This window comes from Lygodium microphyllum, chromosome 16 (assembly GCF_053477565.2).
Source record: "Lygodium microphyllum isolate KBCC chromosome 16, Lygodium_microphyllum_v1.1.10, whole genome shotgun sequence".
NCBI classification, from domain to species: Eukaryota; Viridiplantae; Streptophyta; class Polypodiopsida; order Schizaeales; family Lygodiaceae; genus Lygodium; species Lygodium microphyllum.
In genome coordinates this window covers 35,624,551-35,638,480 of record NC_141150.1, presented here as the reverse complement: position 1 = coordinate 35,638,480, position 13,930 = coordinate 35,624,551, and the positions used below count along the sequence as shown (strand labels likewise).

Genomic DNA, 13,930 nt, shown 5'->3' with positions numbered 1-13,930 from the left:
AAGAGTCAAATATGGCAGGTTTTGGTGCAGAAATCTCAGATTAAGCCACTTCGGTTGAGTGGGGAGCAGCCTGAAACTATGGACAATGACGACTGGCTTGAACTTGATGAGCTATGCAAGTCCACGATTGTATTGTCTCTCACTGAACAGGTACATTATAATGTATTTGAGGAAGCACAGAGTGCATGGGATCTATGGAATAAGATCAAGAATCTTTATGATAAGAAAAGTCCGGCGAGTCAGATGTACTGGTTGAAGCAGCTTATGGATCTGCGCATGAAGGATAATGCGACTATGTCTGCTCACTTGAGCCAGATCCATGCTATACTAAAGAACTTGACTTCGCAGGATATCACCTTTGGAGAGGAAGTAACTCCTCTTTTCTTGCTTGGAACTCTGAATGAGTCATGGGATGTATTCCGCACTGCTCTTTGTGCCTCTAGTGCTACTCTAAAATTGGCAGATGTTGAGAGTGCTCTTCTTCAGGAAGAGGTGAATCGCAAAAACTTGGATGCCTCTCGTGGTAGTCATGCTTTGACAGTTAGAGGCAGGAATGACAGGTATGATCGTGGTAATGGCCGAGGCCGTGACTCGCAGAAGGGTCGGTCTAAATCTCATGGTGGCAAGTTGCGTAGTAAGTCGCGTGGACGCAATGCAAATGTCACTTGTCATCATTGTGGGAAAAAGGGCCATATTAGACCACAGTGTCATGAGTTGCGCAATGAGAAGCGCAAGGATAAGGGGAAAGATAAAGTGCAGGAGAAGTCCTCTGATCGCAGCATAGTACCTGCGAAGTCCAACGTCAAGATTGAGGAAATTAATGTCACGCAGACTGAAGAGTCCGATGGTGGTGATGAGTTTATACTTGCAGCTAGTTCTTCTGATGCTTCACACTTGACTGAGACACCTAGTATGTATGCACAGTGCTGGTTATTGGATTCAGGTGCGTCCTTCCATGTGACGCCTTACCGTGAGTGGTTTCACTCTTACCGTACTGTATCTGGATCAGTCAGACTTGGAGATGACAGGTCTCTTGATATTGTGGGCTGTGGAGATATTCAGTTGCAGTTTTCCACTGGCAGTTCCCTTTTGCTCAGGGATGTACGTCATGTACCTGCGCTTACGCGTAGTCTTATGTCTGCAGGACAGTTGGATGATGCAGGATTTCATGTCTGTTTTGGGGATTCTACCTGGAAGATTACCAAAGGCAGACTTGTGCTTGCTAGAGGCGCCAAGGCTGGCAGCCTCTATCCTCTTGTTGTATCTGGGTCTTCTGTAGACCATATTTTGGCAGTGGGCTCTATCCCACATGTATCACTTTGGCATGCCCGTTTGGGGCATATGTCTTTGAAAGGAATGAAAATGTTATCTGGTTTGCAGTATCTTCCGCCTTTGGATTATGCATGTTTTGACTCGTGTGATCATTGTCTTTATGGTAAGCAGAATAGGTCTACGCATAAGAAATCGGGTAGGCCACGCATGAGTGAGCCCTTGGCATTGGTGCATTCCGATGTTTGTGGGCCTATGCCTTGCATGTCTATGGGTGGCGCGAAGTACTTCGTTACCTTCATTGATGATTTTTCTAGGAAAGTGTGGGCTTATCCTATAAAGCAGAAGTCCGATGTCTTGGCAGTTTTTCAGAGATGGCTTGCTCTTGTTGAGAACCAGACTGGGTATAGGCTGAAATGCCTTAGGACAGATAATGGGGGAGAATATGTCTCGCATGCTTTTGAGCAGTTTTGTGATGACAGGGGTATTAAGCGTCAGTTGATCGCCCCTTACACCCCACCCCAGAATGGTTTGGCTGAGCGCATGAACAGGACTATTCAGGAGCGTGTGCGCTCTATGCTTAGCCATGCAGGCCTACCCCCGAGTTTTTGGGCTGAGGCAGTTAGTACGTCAGTGCATGTCATAAACCGATCGCCTTCCAGTGGATTGGATTTCCAGGTTGCAGAGGAAGTTTGGGCTGGTAAGCCACCCTCTTATGCGCATCTCCGTGTCTTTGGATGTGAGGCATTCTGCCATGTGCCCAAGGACAAGAGGAGTAAATTGGATCCAAAGAGCATTAAATGCATATTCCTTGGCTATGGTGAGTCAGGAGAGATGGGCTATCGCCTATGGGATCCGCAGGCGCGGAAAATAGTACGCAGCCATGATGTCGTCTTCCATGAAGACAAGATGCACAGGCAGCCTGAGAAGGTGGTTGAGATCCGCAGAGTGATCTTTCAGGAGGAGCCTAAAGCTCCAGCACAGCCAGTAGTACAGCCTGCAGCAGTTCCTCCACAGGGCCAGGATGTTGGACAAGTAGTTAGACAGGCAGCAGAGCCTGCGGTGAGACGGTCTGCTAGAGATAGACGTCCACCTGACAGATTTCAGCCCTCTATGCATTATGTTTTGGTTACAGATGCAGGAGAGCCTTTCACTTATGATGAGGCTATGCGCAGGGGTGACAGTCACTCCTGGGAGAGGGCTATGCAGTCTGAGATAGACTCCCTGCATAAGAATGAGACTTGGGATTTGGTTGCCTTGCCTAAGGGCAAGAAGGCTTTGCCATGCAAGTGGGTATACAAGCTGAAAAGTACCCCTGGACACCCCAAGCCGGCATACAAGGCTAGATTGGTAGCAAAGGGTTTTAAGCAGGAACATGGTGTGGACTTTGATGAGGTCTTCTCTCCTGTGGTTAAGATGACCACCCTGCGCTTAGTCTTGGCTTTGGTTGCACAGCTTGACTTAGATCTATATCAGATGGATGTCAAGACGGCTTTTCTACATGGGGACTTGCATGATGAGATCTATATGGATCAGCCTAAGGGCTTTGCAGAACCTGGCAGGGAGCACCTAGTGTGCAAGTTGAAGAAGAGCTTGTATGGCTTGAAGCAGGCACCTAGGGAATGGTATCATAAGTTTGATGCCTTTATGCAGTCACAGGGCTACAGCAGGAGTGCTATGGATCCGTGTCTTTACACGAAGAAAGCCCGTGATGGCAGTTTGCTTATCTTGGTACTCTATGTTGATGATATGCTGATAGTAGGGAAAGCTCATGATGAGCTAGATGCTCTTAAATCTCAGCTAAAGAAGAGCTTTGAGATGAAGGATTTGGGACAGGCCTCACATATACTTGGGATGCGTATTAAGCGCGATAGGCATCAGGGACTTTTGTATCTCTCACAGCGGGAGTACATTCATAAAGTCCTTGAGCGCTTCCGCATGCAGAACGTAAAGCCTATTGGCTGTCCATTACCTTCTTATGTGAAGGTATCACAGGCCGATTGTCCGCAGACAGATGAGCAGAGGGCCGAGATGGCCAAGATCCCTTATGCATCAGCCGTGGGCAGTTTGATGTATGCCATGATAGCCACTCGTCCAGATATTGCACATGCAGTTGGTGTTGTGGCACGCTATATGGCTACACCTGGCAGCAGACATTGGGATGCCGTGAAGGGTATCATGAGGTACCTGAAGGGCACAGCAGATATGTGTATTTGCTATGGCAGCCAGGATACAGGGGTCGTGGGGTACACTGACTCCGATTATGCAGGACATGCAGATAGTAGGAAGTCCACTTCTGGCTATGTATTCACCTATGCTGGAGGGGCTATCTCTTGGATGTCCAGGGTTCAGAAGTGTACGGCTTTGTCTACCACTGAGGCCGAGTATGTTGCAGCCACTGAGGCTTGCAAGGAGGCCATATGGTTAGGCCGTCTAGTTGCTGACCTTGGGATTGATGCTACACCTACACTGCATTCGGATTCTATGAGTGCCATTCAGTTGGCTAAGAATCCGGTCTTCCATGCGAAGACGAAACACATTGAGGTGAGGTATCACTTCATACGTGGTGTCGTGGAGGACAGGTCTGTTGACCTTGTCAAGATCTCCACTGACGAGAATCCTGCAGATTTGCTCACAAAGAGCCTCACTACTGAGCGCTTTGCCTTCCTCAGGAGGTTGATGGGCGTTGGATGAGATGTCACCTTTCCTCACCTATGTACATTTGTACTGTCTTTTCTTTTTCTTTTCTCTCTCACTAGGGCAGATTCGCCTTTAAGTGGGAGGTTGTTGGGGGTAAAGGCGCCTCCGCCGTGCCGCCCCGTGTATTACTACACTGACAGTACCCGCCACTGCACACTGCAGGTGGCGGGCGCCCGTCACGTCACTTTATTCTTTATTCTTTTAGTGACAGTTTGAATAAAGGAAGGCCCGGTCACACATTGTGACTGTTGGAGTTCCCATTTCTTGTCTCTCTCTTTCTTGCTCTTGCTCTCCCGCCATAGCTCGCGTGCAAGCTTCGATCCTTCTCACCTTTCACCAATCCTAGAAAATGTAGCGGCCCAAACCCTGCACGAAGTCGACTGGAATGGCTATGTGCGCAAGACTATCGACTAGGTAGCTCGAGTGCTAGCCTTAGGAAACCTGCCAGCAAGCAGGAGGAGAATCACCGATGTCAAAGGCCACAGAAAGAAAAAGGGCTTTCTCCAAAGCCTCATTCATCGCATATGGGGGCATCTTAATGGCGCTTATCCAGAAGGCCGTGAAAGAAGTAGAAGAGGTGTAGGGAGAAACACCCGACCGATCATCTCCCCATCAACACTAGGAGAGGTGTAGTGATAGGACGGAGATCAAGGAAGAAGGGGAAGAGCAGAAGAGCAAAAAACAGGTTAAGGAGACTAATAAAAAAGCAACGCAGAAGAAAAAGAAACAGGATGAAGGCCATAGAAAGGAGAGAGAGGACTTGGAGAAAGCAAAAATCCCTCAGGGAGGCAGAGGAGAGAGAAAGGAAGAGGAAGCATGAAGAAGAAGAGACAACGGAACAAGTCAGGCATGCTAAAAAGGCGTCCAAGCAAGAGGCTAAAAGGAGAAGGAAAGAAGAGCACGAGGAAAAAGAAAAACTAGAGGAAGAATGCAAAAAGGCCAAGGAGGAAAGGAAAAGAAGAGTCGCGGAGGAGGACAAGGAGTTAAGAAGAAAAGAGGAGGAGGACCTGGCCGAAGCTACATGCCGGTCCATTGAGCAGTAGTGTAGGGCGGATGACCCAGAAGCCTGGAATCATCCCAATGAAGAGAGGCCTAGCTCCAACACATGCAGGCCCCAGAACCCGTGCCCCTCGCAGTTCCAAAAGGAAAAGGCAAAGCACCCCTGCATCCGATCCCCACCCTCATGGCACCCCCCGCTGAACCCACTACGCCCACCCCTAGCATCCCCACCAGCTTGGAAGTGTCCAACCTGGTGGCCTGGATGCAAAACATCAGTAAGGAAATGGCCCAAGGGAAAAGCATGGAAACTATGACCATGGGACCAAAAAGGCTAGCTGCAGATGCTGAATCAAGGCAAGATCAAAAGCACCCGCGCATGGAGGCCTCAACCACCCCCACCCACACAACAATGACGCCACCATCCAGTTACGATGAGTATGTCGCTGAGCTACTCTCCCAACTGGAGAGATCGAAGGAGGAAAAAAGGATGGTTGTGGGGCTGAGTTGATGACAGAAAAAGAGTCAGTGGGCAGCTTTCCAATTGGAAAAAACACGCATCATCGCCATGCAGCAACGCCAAATATTCGAACTCAAGCAAGAGTTGAAAGCCAAAGAGGATAGGGAAGGAAGTTATAAGCCAAAGAGCTTAGGGCCCAGGAACAGAAGCTCGTAGCTCAAAAGCAATGGGAGAGCATGGAAGGAATGAGCAAAAGGGCCGAGGAATGGGCTACGTAGAATGAGGCATGGGTGAAGGCATTGGCGCCGTGCCTCGCCTTGGTGGAGAAGGAAAAAATATTGGCAAAAAGCAAAGTAGATGCCGCCCAGACAGCCTTCACTGCCCAACAACAAGCCTTCCTCAATACGCTGCTGGATACAGCTCAACTAGATGGAACGGAGCCGTTGGAGGTGGTGAAGAAGAAATTAAGCATCGCACGCAGAGCCCTGCATGCGGGGCTGCAGATGCCACCCCAACCTGCAGAGGTAAGGTTGGGCCTAGAGGAGCAGCAAAAGTATCTACTACTGGCCGGCCTAACCCTCCAGGAGGCAGATGCCCTCGGCTTTGAAGAAAGAGCACTACAAGAAAACCGGCAGGGGTAGGAAGTCGAATTCGAAATCGCATGAACATATTCAGAGAAGATGTAATCCCGCAGCCCCCCTTGCCGCATGAACAATATCGGCAACAACCCGCCCCACCCCTGGACAGACAGGCCATCCTTAAGGAGCAGCAGAAAAAGTTAATGGAAGAGGCCAGAAAACGGCTGCAGGCCAAGCCAATCGTGCAGCCATCCGCTCCCCTCCCACCATGCCCCAAAGACCTATCAATGCAATTCCACGGAGAACTAGTGGTCTGGGAACAACAAGAAATGGAAAAGGACCCTTTCTCCTTCATCTTCCTTATGCCTGATAGCCTGAGAAGGGTCCTGCCGATCAAGGCGATGGAGGAGGTGATCGCGGCTGGCAACAACTGACTAGGCTAAAGATGGCTGGAAAATAGGGCAAGGACCCCCACTTTGTGGGGCACGGAAGAGGCTGAATTCTGGCAAGACAAAATATACGAAGTGCCATACACGGTAAGGGGTTACGACTGCCAACCCCTCTAGAGGAGGCGAATATGTAATACCAACATGCTCACCTGGATGGCATTTTGTAACACCCTACCCTACGAGCAGAACGACCCCATGTTTATGGTGTATCCCTATAGGGTAGGCGTGGATTTTGTCTCCACCCTCCATGGGCGGCACAACTTCCCCGTCATCTACAATGCCAATGCCACTTCCTTTGAGGACGCTCTACTTTTTGATCTAGGAAGCCTGCCCGCCTCCATGACGCATTTCCTCGTTGAGTTCTCCTCCTGCCCAGATCCCGCATTCATAACCACCTATAATTACCTTAGGCTCCTTAAACTCCTACTTAAGCAAGATCCGGCACCGCAAGAAAGCGGCTTACCTCCCCTCTTTTTTTATCCTAACTCTATCGATAGTTGCACTATGACCCGCTTAATGATGAGGGCTAGCCTACTACCTTCATTTTTCCTAGCACTCCTAGAGGATATGAGCGACAGCCAATTCACTAGGTGCAATCACCCCTTCCTATCCACCACCTCTCTCCATGTCCGCATGAACCTGAAAGGGTACATGCGGAGCCATCAATTTTTATGCAAATCCATCCACCCGCCCTCCCCCCTCATTTCGACGACGAGAACTAGACTTGGCTGTCTTGCTCGTCATGTAATACTATCCCGAAATGTATTTTTTTTAAAAAAATGCACGATCACTACACCTAGGGGTCCTTAAGTTAGGCGTGTCCAGTGACCTTGGTCGGTTGGCTCCACTCTTAACCCCCTAGCCCTTTTTGATCCCCCACGTCATGCTTAGGGCATATCAACGGCAGGACACACCTAGGGAGATAATACTCACCTATGGTTCGACTTGTCACCCTAAGCCACTGGCACCACACCCCCTTGGCACAAATGGGATCCTCAAGTGTGGGGCATCACCAGGCTTCGCATGCGGTTAGACCCACTTTTCCATTTCACTAGTGCAAGCACATCGCACCAACACGCTAAGGACAACACCCCCCCTAGGTAGAGCACCGCACCTTCTTCTTCAGGTACACCACAAACGCCCAACCACCAACTTCAGAGGCCCTCGTCCACCCATGCAATCCACTGAGCTGCCCCGACAAACCTCGTTCTTGAGCTTCCACAAGCACCTGAGTCTACATGTGGCCCTCACCCTTACACCCACGCCAAAAGTGCCATGGGACTGGCACCCGTCTAGGAGGGGGGTAACATTAACCCCAAGTCAAGATGGCGAAGTCAAGATGGTGAAAGATGGAGAAAAAGCAAAGGAAGATGAAGAAAGAGCAAAGACACGCAACCGGGGCAAAAAGCGCAACCTTAAAAGAAAAGGCGCCTCAAAAAACTCAAAAAATCCTTGTAAAAGAGTGCCAGGCTCCCTCTTGTGCCCATTGTAAAATATTAGACGGGTGTAGGCTAGAGGGATGGGGCTAAAATAGGAAAATGGAAAAAGGACCTTGCCACAATGGCCGGTCATGTAAAAAAGGGATGGGTGTCCATGGGATTTTAGGGTTTGTATATATAAAGTTCAAAAAGTGAATAAGAGATCATTCTTTGGTGTGTGGCAAAATGAGTATTCTTCTTCTTCTCTCCTTCTCACCTTCTTGCTTGTGTATTCTCTTGAGAGAGGGAGTGTGAGAGTGTGAGGGAGTGAGTGTGTGTGAGAGTGAGGGATTAAGAGGGTGAAGCTCTTCACCATCTCCTCTCTTCTTCTTCTCTTCCCTTCTCCCTTCTTGTGCGCGCGGCTATGGAGGATGGAGCTTGGAGGTGGAGGAGGCTTGAGGATGCTTGAGCTAGCATCTAGGATCATGGAGCTACCGGCGTGTGGAAGAGAGGGGGCAACTCATATCGGCACTAAGGTAAGCTCTCTACACTTGTAGGATCGATGGTGCGACGGCTAGGTGAGAGATAGCCATTAGAGCTCGCTTGGAATGCTTGAAACAATAAGCGGTCCGTGGGTCTTGGCGGTTGAGCGAAAGCTCCCACAATAATCTTGCAATAAGTGCCGCATGTTCAAGAGTAAAGTTGATCATATCAAATTGTTATAATTAACAAACATGACTAGGGTGAAATGATGACTTAAAAGTGGGATAATATGTAAGGGACCCTGATGATCTCTTATTTGTAAATAGATGGGTGATTGTTTTGTTGTTTGATGGTCAGCAATTTAGAGGATAGGGTGAAACGTTGTGAAAAACCTTGCTTTTTAGAGTTTTGGGTGAAAATTTTGCCAAAAGATGTGGTTTCTCATATGTAATTACTATTTTTAGGTTTTTGACTCCAAAAATTTAGCCTAGACACCCAAACAAACCCCAAAAACTAGACATTGGGGGCTAAAAGTGGCCACTGACAATTTACCTTGGTTGGAAGGTAGACAAAGTAAGGTAGTTAACCAATGCTCTCTCATGAATGGTAAGGTTACAAATTCAAGCTTGGATTGAGTGGGTTGATTGTGTCCTACCCTCATGGATGACGAGGTTGTAGGATGAATCCCAACGACAAAATGACTACACCAAAACACAACATGCTAAAAATATGTAAGCCATTGAAAAGAACACAAGGACCATGATTTCACTTATGCGGATTGTCATACTCTACCTATTTGATGCATGCACAACTGTTATGGGTAGAACTATGATAACTTAGTAATGCACATTGCGAGAGGGGCCATGTGTGGACTTCGTTGACATTTTGTGCAAAGTCATCTCATGTGGCATGTTGCCAAGATTTCAACAGTAAACTGTTGGAGTAATAATTGCAATTAGTATATGGATGTTTGCTGTTTATTTCGTATTTTGCTGCATTAGGTGGGGATTCATTATCGTAAAGGAGAGTGGACGCCCAACCTCTAAATATACAAATTGATGGGTTAACAACTTGCAAAGTGGGCATATATCACTTGGTGTGTAGGCAAAGAGAGTGCATTTGACCAAGAGGTAAGCGATTGGTTGCAACTTCAAGATCCAGTGCCGCACACATGGACATGCAGAGGCTAGGGTCAATTAGGTGTTATGTGGCTGGTCTCTCAAGAGACGACTCCTCACTAAGCTAACCAATAGTTGTGTATACAAAATGTGATTTTTTTTTGGCATGGAAACGGGACCTTAGTGGGAAGCAGGGCTTGCGGGTGTGAACGAGCGCCAAAGGAGCTGGTGTTGTTTCAGGGATCCTCGTGTCTTGCGCCCGCCCTTGCGGCCCTAATAATAATAGCAATAGATAAATAAAAAATAAATAAACAACACTGAGAAAATTTTAAAAAAGGAGCCATAATAGCAAGAATGGCCTATTTCAGCGAAGTTCAGACCCCTTGGTGAGAGAGGGGTCAGATTGACCATGTCCCTTTCTTCTGTTTCGTCTCTGGAGTCTGCCCTCTTTCTCTCTCTTCTGGGGGCTGGGGTGTGTGTGTGTGTGTATGATGAATTTCAATGATGATATGTTTCTTGCCTGTATTTTACAAATATTTTTGTGTACAGGAAAAGAATAAACACAATGATAATATTTAGGGTCTGTCTTCGCGTCTTGCGCTCAGAGGTTTGACCGCTAAGTATGGCGGCAGCGCTGCCAAAAACAGTGCTACGACAGGACTACTGCTTCCAGGCTAAAAGTAGGGGGCAGTGGATAGCGTATAATCTCTCTCTCTCTCTCTCTCTCTCTCTCTCTCTCTCTCTGGGTACCAGTGTACCTTTCACGAGTTGCTACACCGCCAAGCCAAGTACCCTTTGACAAATGCCTGTCTCTCTCACACTCTCTCTCTCCACAACCCTTGCACTGCACACTACACACACACACACACTCTCTCTCTCTTCAGCCACTCCCCCCCCGCCCCCCTCTCTCTCTATAACTACCATGGAAAGAAAAAGGAGCTTGTATCATCAGGTTTTCTGAGCTACAGTCTTCTTGTATTGCACACACACTCTCCCTTCTCCCTTCTCCCACACACCACACTCTCTCTCCCTCAGCCTACGCACACTTATCTTCAATTCCCGGCTTGTGGCAGCTACCTGCATCACAAGTGTGGCTGAAGGAGCCTCTTTGTCTGTATCTTTTACTCTCTCAATCAGAAAACTTAGCAAGGCTTCAAGGGCCCCCCCTCCCTCCCTCCCTCCCTCTCTTTCTTTCTCGCTTTCTTTCTGTATCTTTCTCAACCGAGGATCCCACCACCCCTCCTTCCCTCCTCCCCTACCTTTTCTCTGTACTGTCGTCTTTTTCCTTCCACTCCTCTTACCAACTGATTGTGATCGCGTGTGTGTGTCTTGTGCGAGAGATCTACTTTGTGCCAGTTTGGCAGAGGGTGTGTGTGTATGTGCAGTACTGCCGTCCTCTCCCCTCCGTGTGGGTAGTTGGTTTCAACTTGGCTTCTGATCATGATATGATGATTCCAGGATCAATATTTATGTATGTGTGCAGCTGCCCTTTTCCTACCAGCACACTATGTGAGACAAAAGCCCTGAGCTGATTCTCTACTCACATCTGAGAGCAAGGCACATTCCCTCCCTGATTCACTCCCTTTTTGTTTTGTTTTCTCATCCTATCAGTCTCTCTGCTGATTCAGTTCTCCAGCTCCCCACAGAGAGGCTCATTATGAATGCAGAAGACACCTTCAGGACCCTTTCTGCAGACTACCTCAATTTGTTCACCCATGGTTCTGCGTTCAGCGACGTCGTCTTTTGCATCGAAGGCAAACAAGTGCACGCACACAGGTGCATTCTAGCTGCAAGAAGCAGCTTCTTCAGGATGCTGTTTTGCAAGGGAGATACCATGGCGGAGGCTCCTATTGCCAGTCCGTTGATGCCGCAGCAAATACCTGTGGGCGTGGTGGGCTACGATGTCTTTCTGCTGCTCATGCAGTTCTTGTACAGTGGGCAGCTGATTTTACTGCCGGAGCATGGGAGGTCCAAATGCCCAGACAGAGGATGCTGGCATACACATTGCTCTTCTGCTATTGACCTTGCCTTGGACACATTGCATGCTGCCAGCTTCTTTGGGGTGGAGCAGCTCTCTCTCATGACTCAGGTCAGTCAATGAAGCTTCTTTCTTGACATAGAAATTGATGGTCCTTGGTAGAGTTAATAATTATTTTTCATGTTCCTGTTTGTTATTGGTGATATTTGGTAGCCTCAATCACTTTCCACTATAAAATGGATACAAAGTGAATGGGCTACAGCTCCACATCTTCCAGTATGGTCTGTGGAAATGCGTGTACATTTCAAGAGATACATAGCAATCATCTCAATTCTGTTGATGTCCCCATCAAGTTGTTCATTCTTTATCCTCGTGACTGCAGAAGCACCTAGCAAGCGTTGTGGAGAAAATCTCCATTGATGATGTAATGCGCATACTTGTTGCGGCCAAGAAGCAGGGATTGCTTCCTCTTTGGGGTACTTGCTCTGAGCTAGTGGCCCGGTCAGGGTTGACTTCTGATGTCCTCAGAAGGCACTTGCCATTGGACATTGCGACGGAAATTGAGGAAATTCGGTTGCAAAGAGGATATGGTTTGCACATTGTGCAAGGCCGGGAGCGGGCTGCAGGACAGGAGCAGAGGATAAGGAGAATGAGGCTGGCTTTGGACTCCTTAGATGTGGAGCTTGTGAGGCTAATGGTGATGGGAGAGGGCCTAGACTTGGATAAAGCTCAAGCCCTACACTACTCTGTCACAAATTGCAGCAGGGATGTGGTGAAGGCTTTGCTGGAAATGGGAGCAGTGGATGTGAACTTCCCAGGTCCTGCGGGTAGGACAGCATTGCATTTAGCTTCGGAAATGGCGAACCCGGAGATGATATCTGTATTGCTGGACCATCATGCATCCCCACGGGTTCAGTCTGATAATGGGGAGTCCCCGATAGATGTTGTCCAATGCTTGATTTCTCAAGCAGAATGTAGCCCCAGAGGAGAAAGCACATCACCCACCACTGATCATAACAAGCTGCGGCTGTGCTTGGAGCTGCTTCAATCTGCAATGTATGTGGCTGACAAGGAGGACGAGTTCAGTGATGGGGTCGTAACTGAGCCGAGCGACAACACTAGTCGGTCGGGTTTTGCACATGCGAGGACAACCACGATGGACGCCCCGGATTGCTGCTCAGCTGAGGCCATGCCAAGCATCAGCAGACCTGAGCTGCAGTCTGATTGGGCAAGCATGGAAAGTTCCTGCTCTTTTGAACAAGATGCTGACCATCACCTGCTAAATGAGAGCATTGTAAGGATGGCCTCACAAACCCCTCTGCATGGTATAGGCAGCTTGGACAGCTACATGCTCTCTTTGTATCCAGAGATCAGGGCAGCGATGTATGGAGGAGCAGACAGCAAGCCCAGCTCTAGTATCTTCTAGTACTGTATATATACATGAAGATGTATGAATAGATGACAAGAGATGTCTATGTATGTAATGCCTAGCTTTAGCTCTGTGTTGTGAATGTTCAGTTGCTAAACTGCAGCAATGTAGCTATTATAGGTACCTGCTTCTCTAAAAAATTTTCCCCTTATAGCCCTGCCTCTTGCATCATCCCCTTGCTGTATTAATCAGATGGTGTAGGGTCAATTAGCCAGCCAGCCAGCCAGCCATATGTAAGAGAGATGTAGTATGAGGGTACCCCTAATGCTTGGGTCCTCAAGGTTGCCATTGTTAATTTTTGTGTGGTAGGAAAAACATTTTCCAGGAGATGTCATTTCAAATGCAATGTGTAAGTTCAATCCCTCGGTTGCGTATCGCCAGTGGCATCAATCTATCCGTGTCTAAAATGCAATGTAGAATTTTGCTTCAACTGTTGTTGAAAGCAAAAAATTGGATAATTGGGAAGCATTGCTCATATCATGTCAGTGCTCCAGATTCGGCAACCAGGAGTTCCATGGAGGGTTAATGCTCCCACTTGAGGTTGATAGGTTATGCTCCTTAATCAAGGATAGAAGAACTGGTATGCTCCCTGTGAGGAGTTATAATTCAATCACCTAAAGTTTGAACACCACTAAGGGCCAGTGTGATCGTAACCACTCACTAACCAGGAGTTTTCAGTTAGAGCAGCTTGGAAATCTATATTTATACTATCAATTATTCTTGTGTACAAACTTGAAGGGAGGCTTTGATTTGAGTGATGGATAGGTGGAAGTTAAAAATGGAAGTGCCATTTCGTTATTGGCAGACTTAACATATCAATGAATAATTTAAATAAGGCTGTGGGTCGAGTGATTGATTGCTGGAATATAATAGTAATAGTAATGGTAATAATAATAAAATAATAAACAGCGGAATTTGGAAATGAGATTTGGGTAATGCCGTGCGACTCGCGAGCTCTTTTAAAATTGTTTTGTTTTGGGGTTTTCTTTCTTTCGGGAAGATACAATATAAATAAAATAACAAATTCGAGGTGACGTCATGTGAGCAGGTAG

General features: G+C 47.7%; 1 protein-coding gene across 1 annotated transcript; it reads left to right on the top strand.

Annotated features, from left to right (window-relative positions):
• Positions 1 to 10,437: 10,437 nt before the first annotated feature.
• Positions 10,438 to 13,254, top strand: LOC148022698 (regulatory protein NPR6-like). Its single transcript, XM_087695644.1, has 2 exons — positions 10,438 to 11,560; positions 11,832 to 13,254. The coding sequence occupies exons 1-2, from the start codon at positions 11,129 to 11,131 to the stop codon at positions 12,873 to 12,875; spliced, it is 1,476 nt and encodes a 491-aa protein (XP_087551770.1). The 5' UTR covers positions 10,438 to 11,128; the 3' UTR covers positions 12,876 to 13,254.
• The last annotated feature ends 676 nt before the right edge of the window (positions 13,255 to 13,930 follow it).

Coding starts and splice junctions, on each gene's coding strand:
- LOC148022698 (XM_087695644.1), top strand. CDS start 11,129: ATGAATGCAGAAGACACCTTCAGGACCCTTTCTGCAGACTACCTCAAT. Junction 11,561..11,831: donor AGCTCTCTCTCATGACTCAG/GTCAGTCAATGA, acceptor TCGTGACTGCAG/AAGCACCTAGCAAGCGTTGT.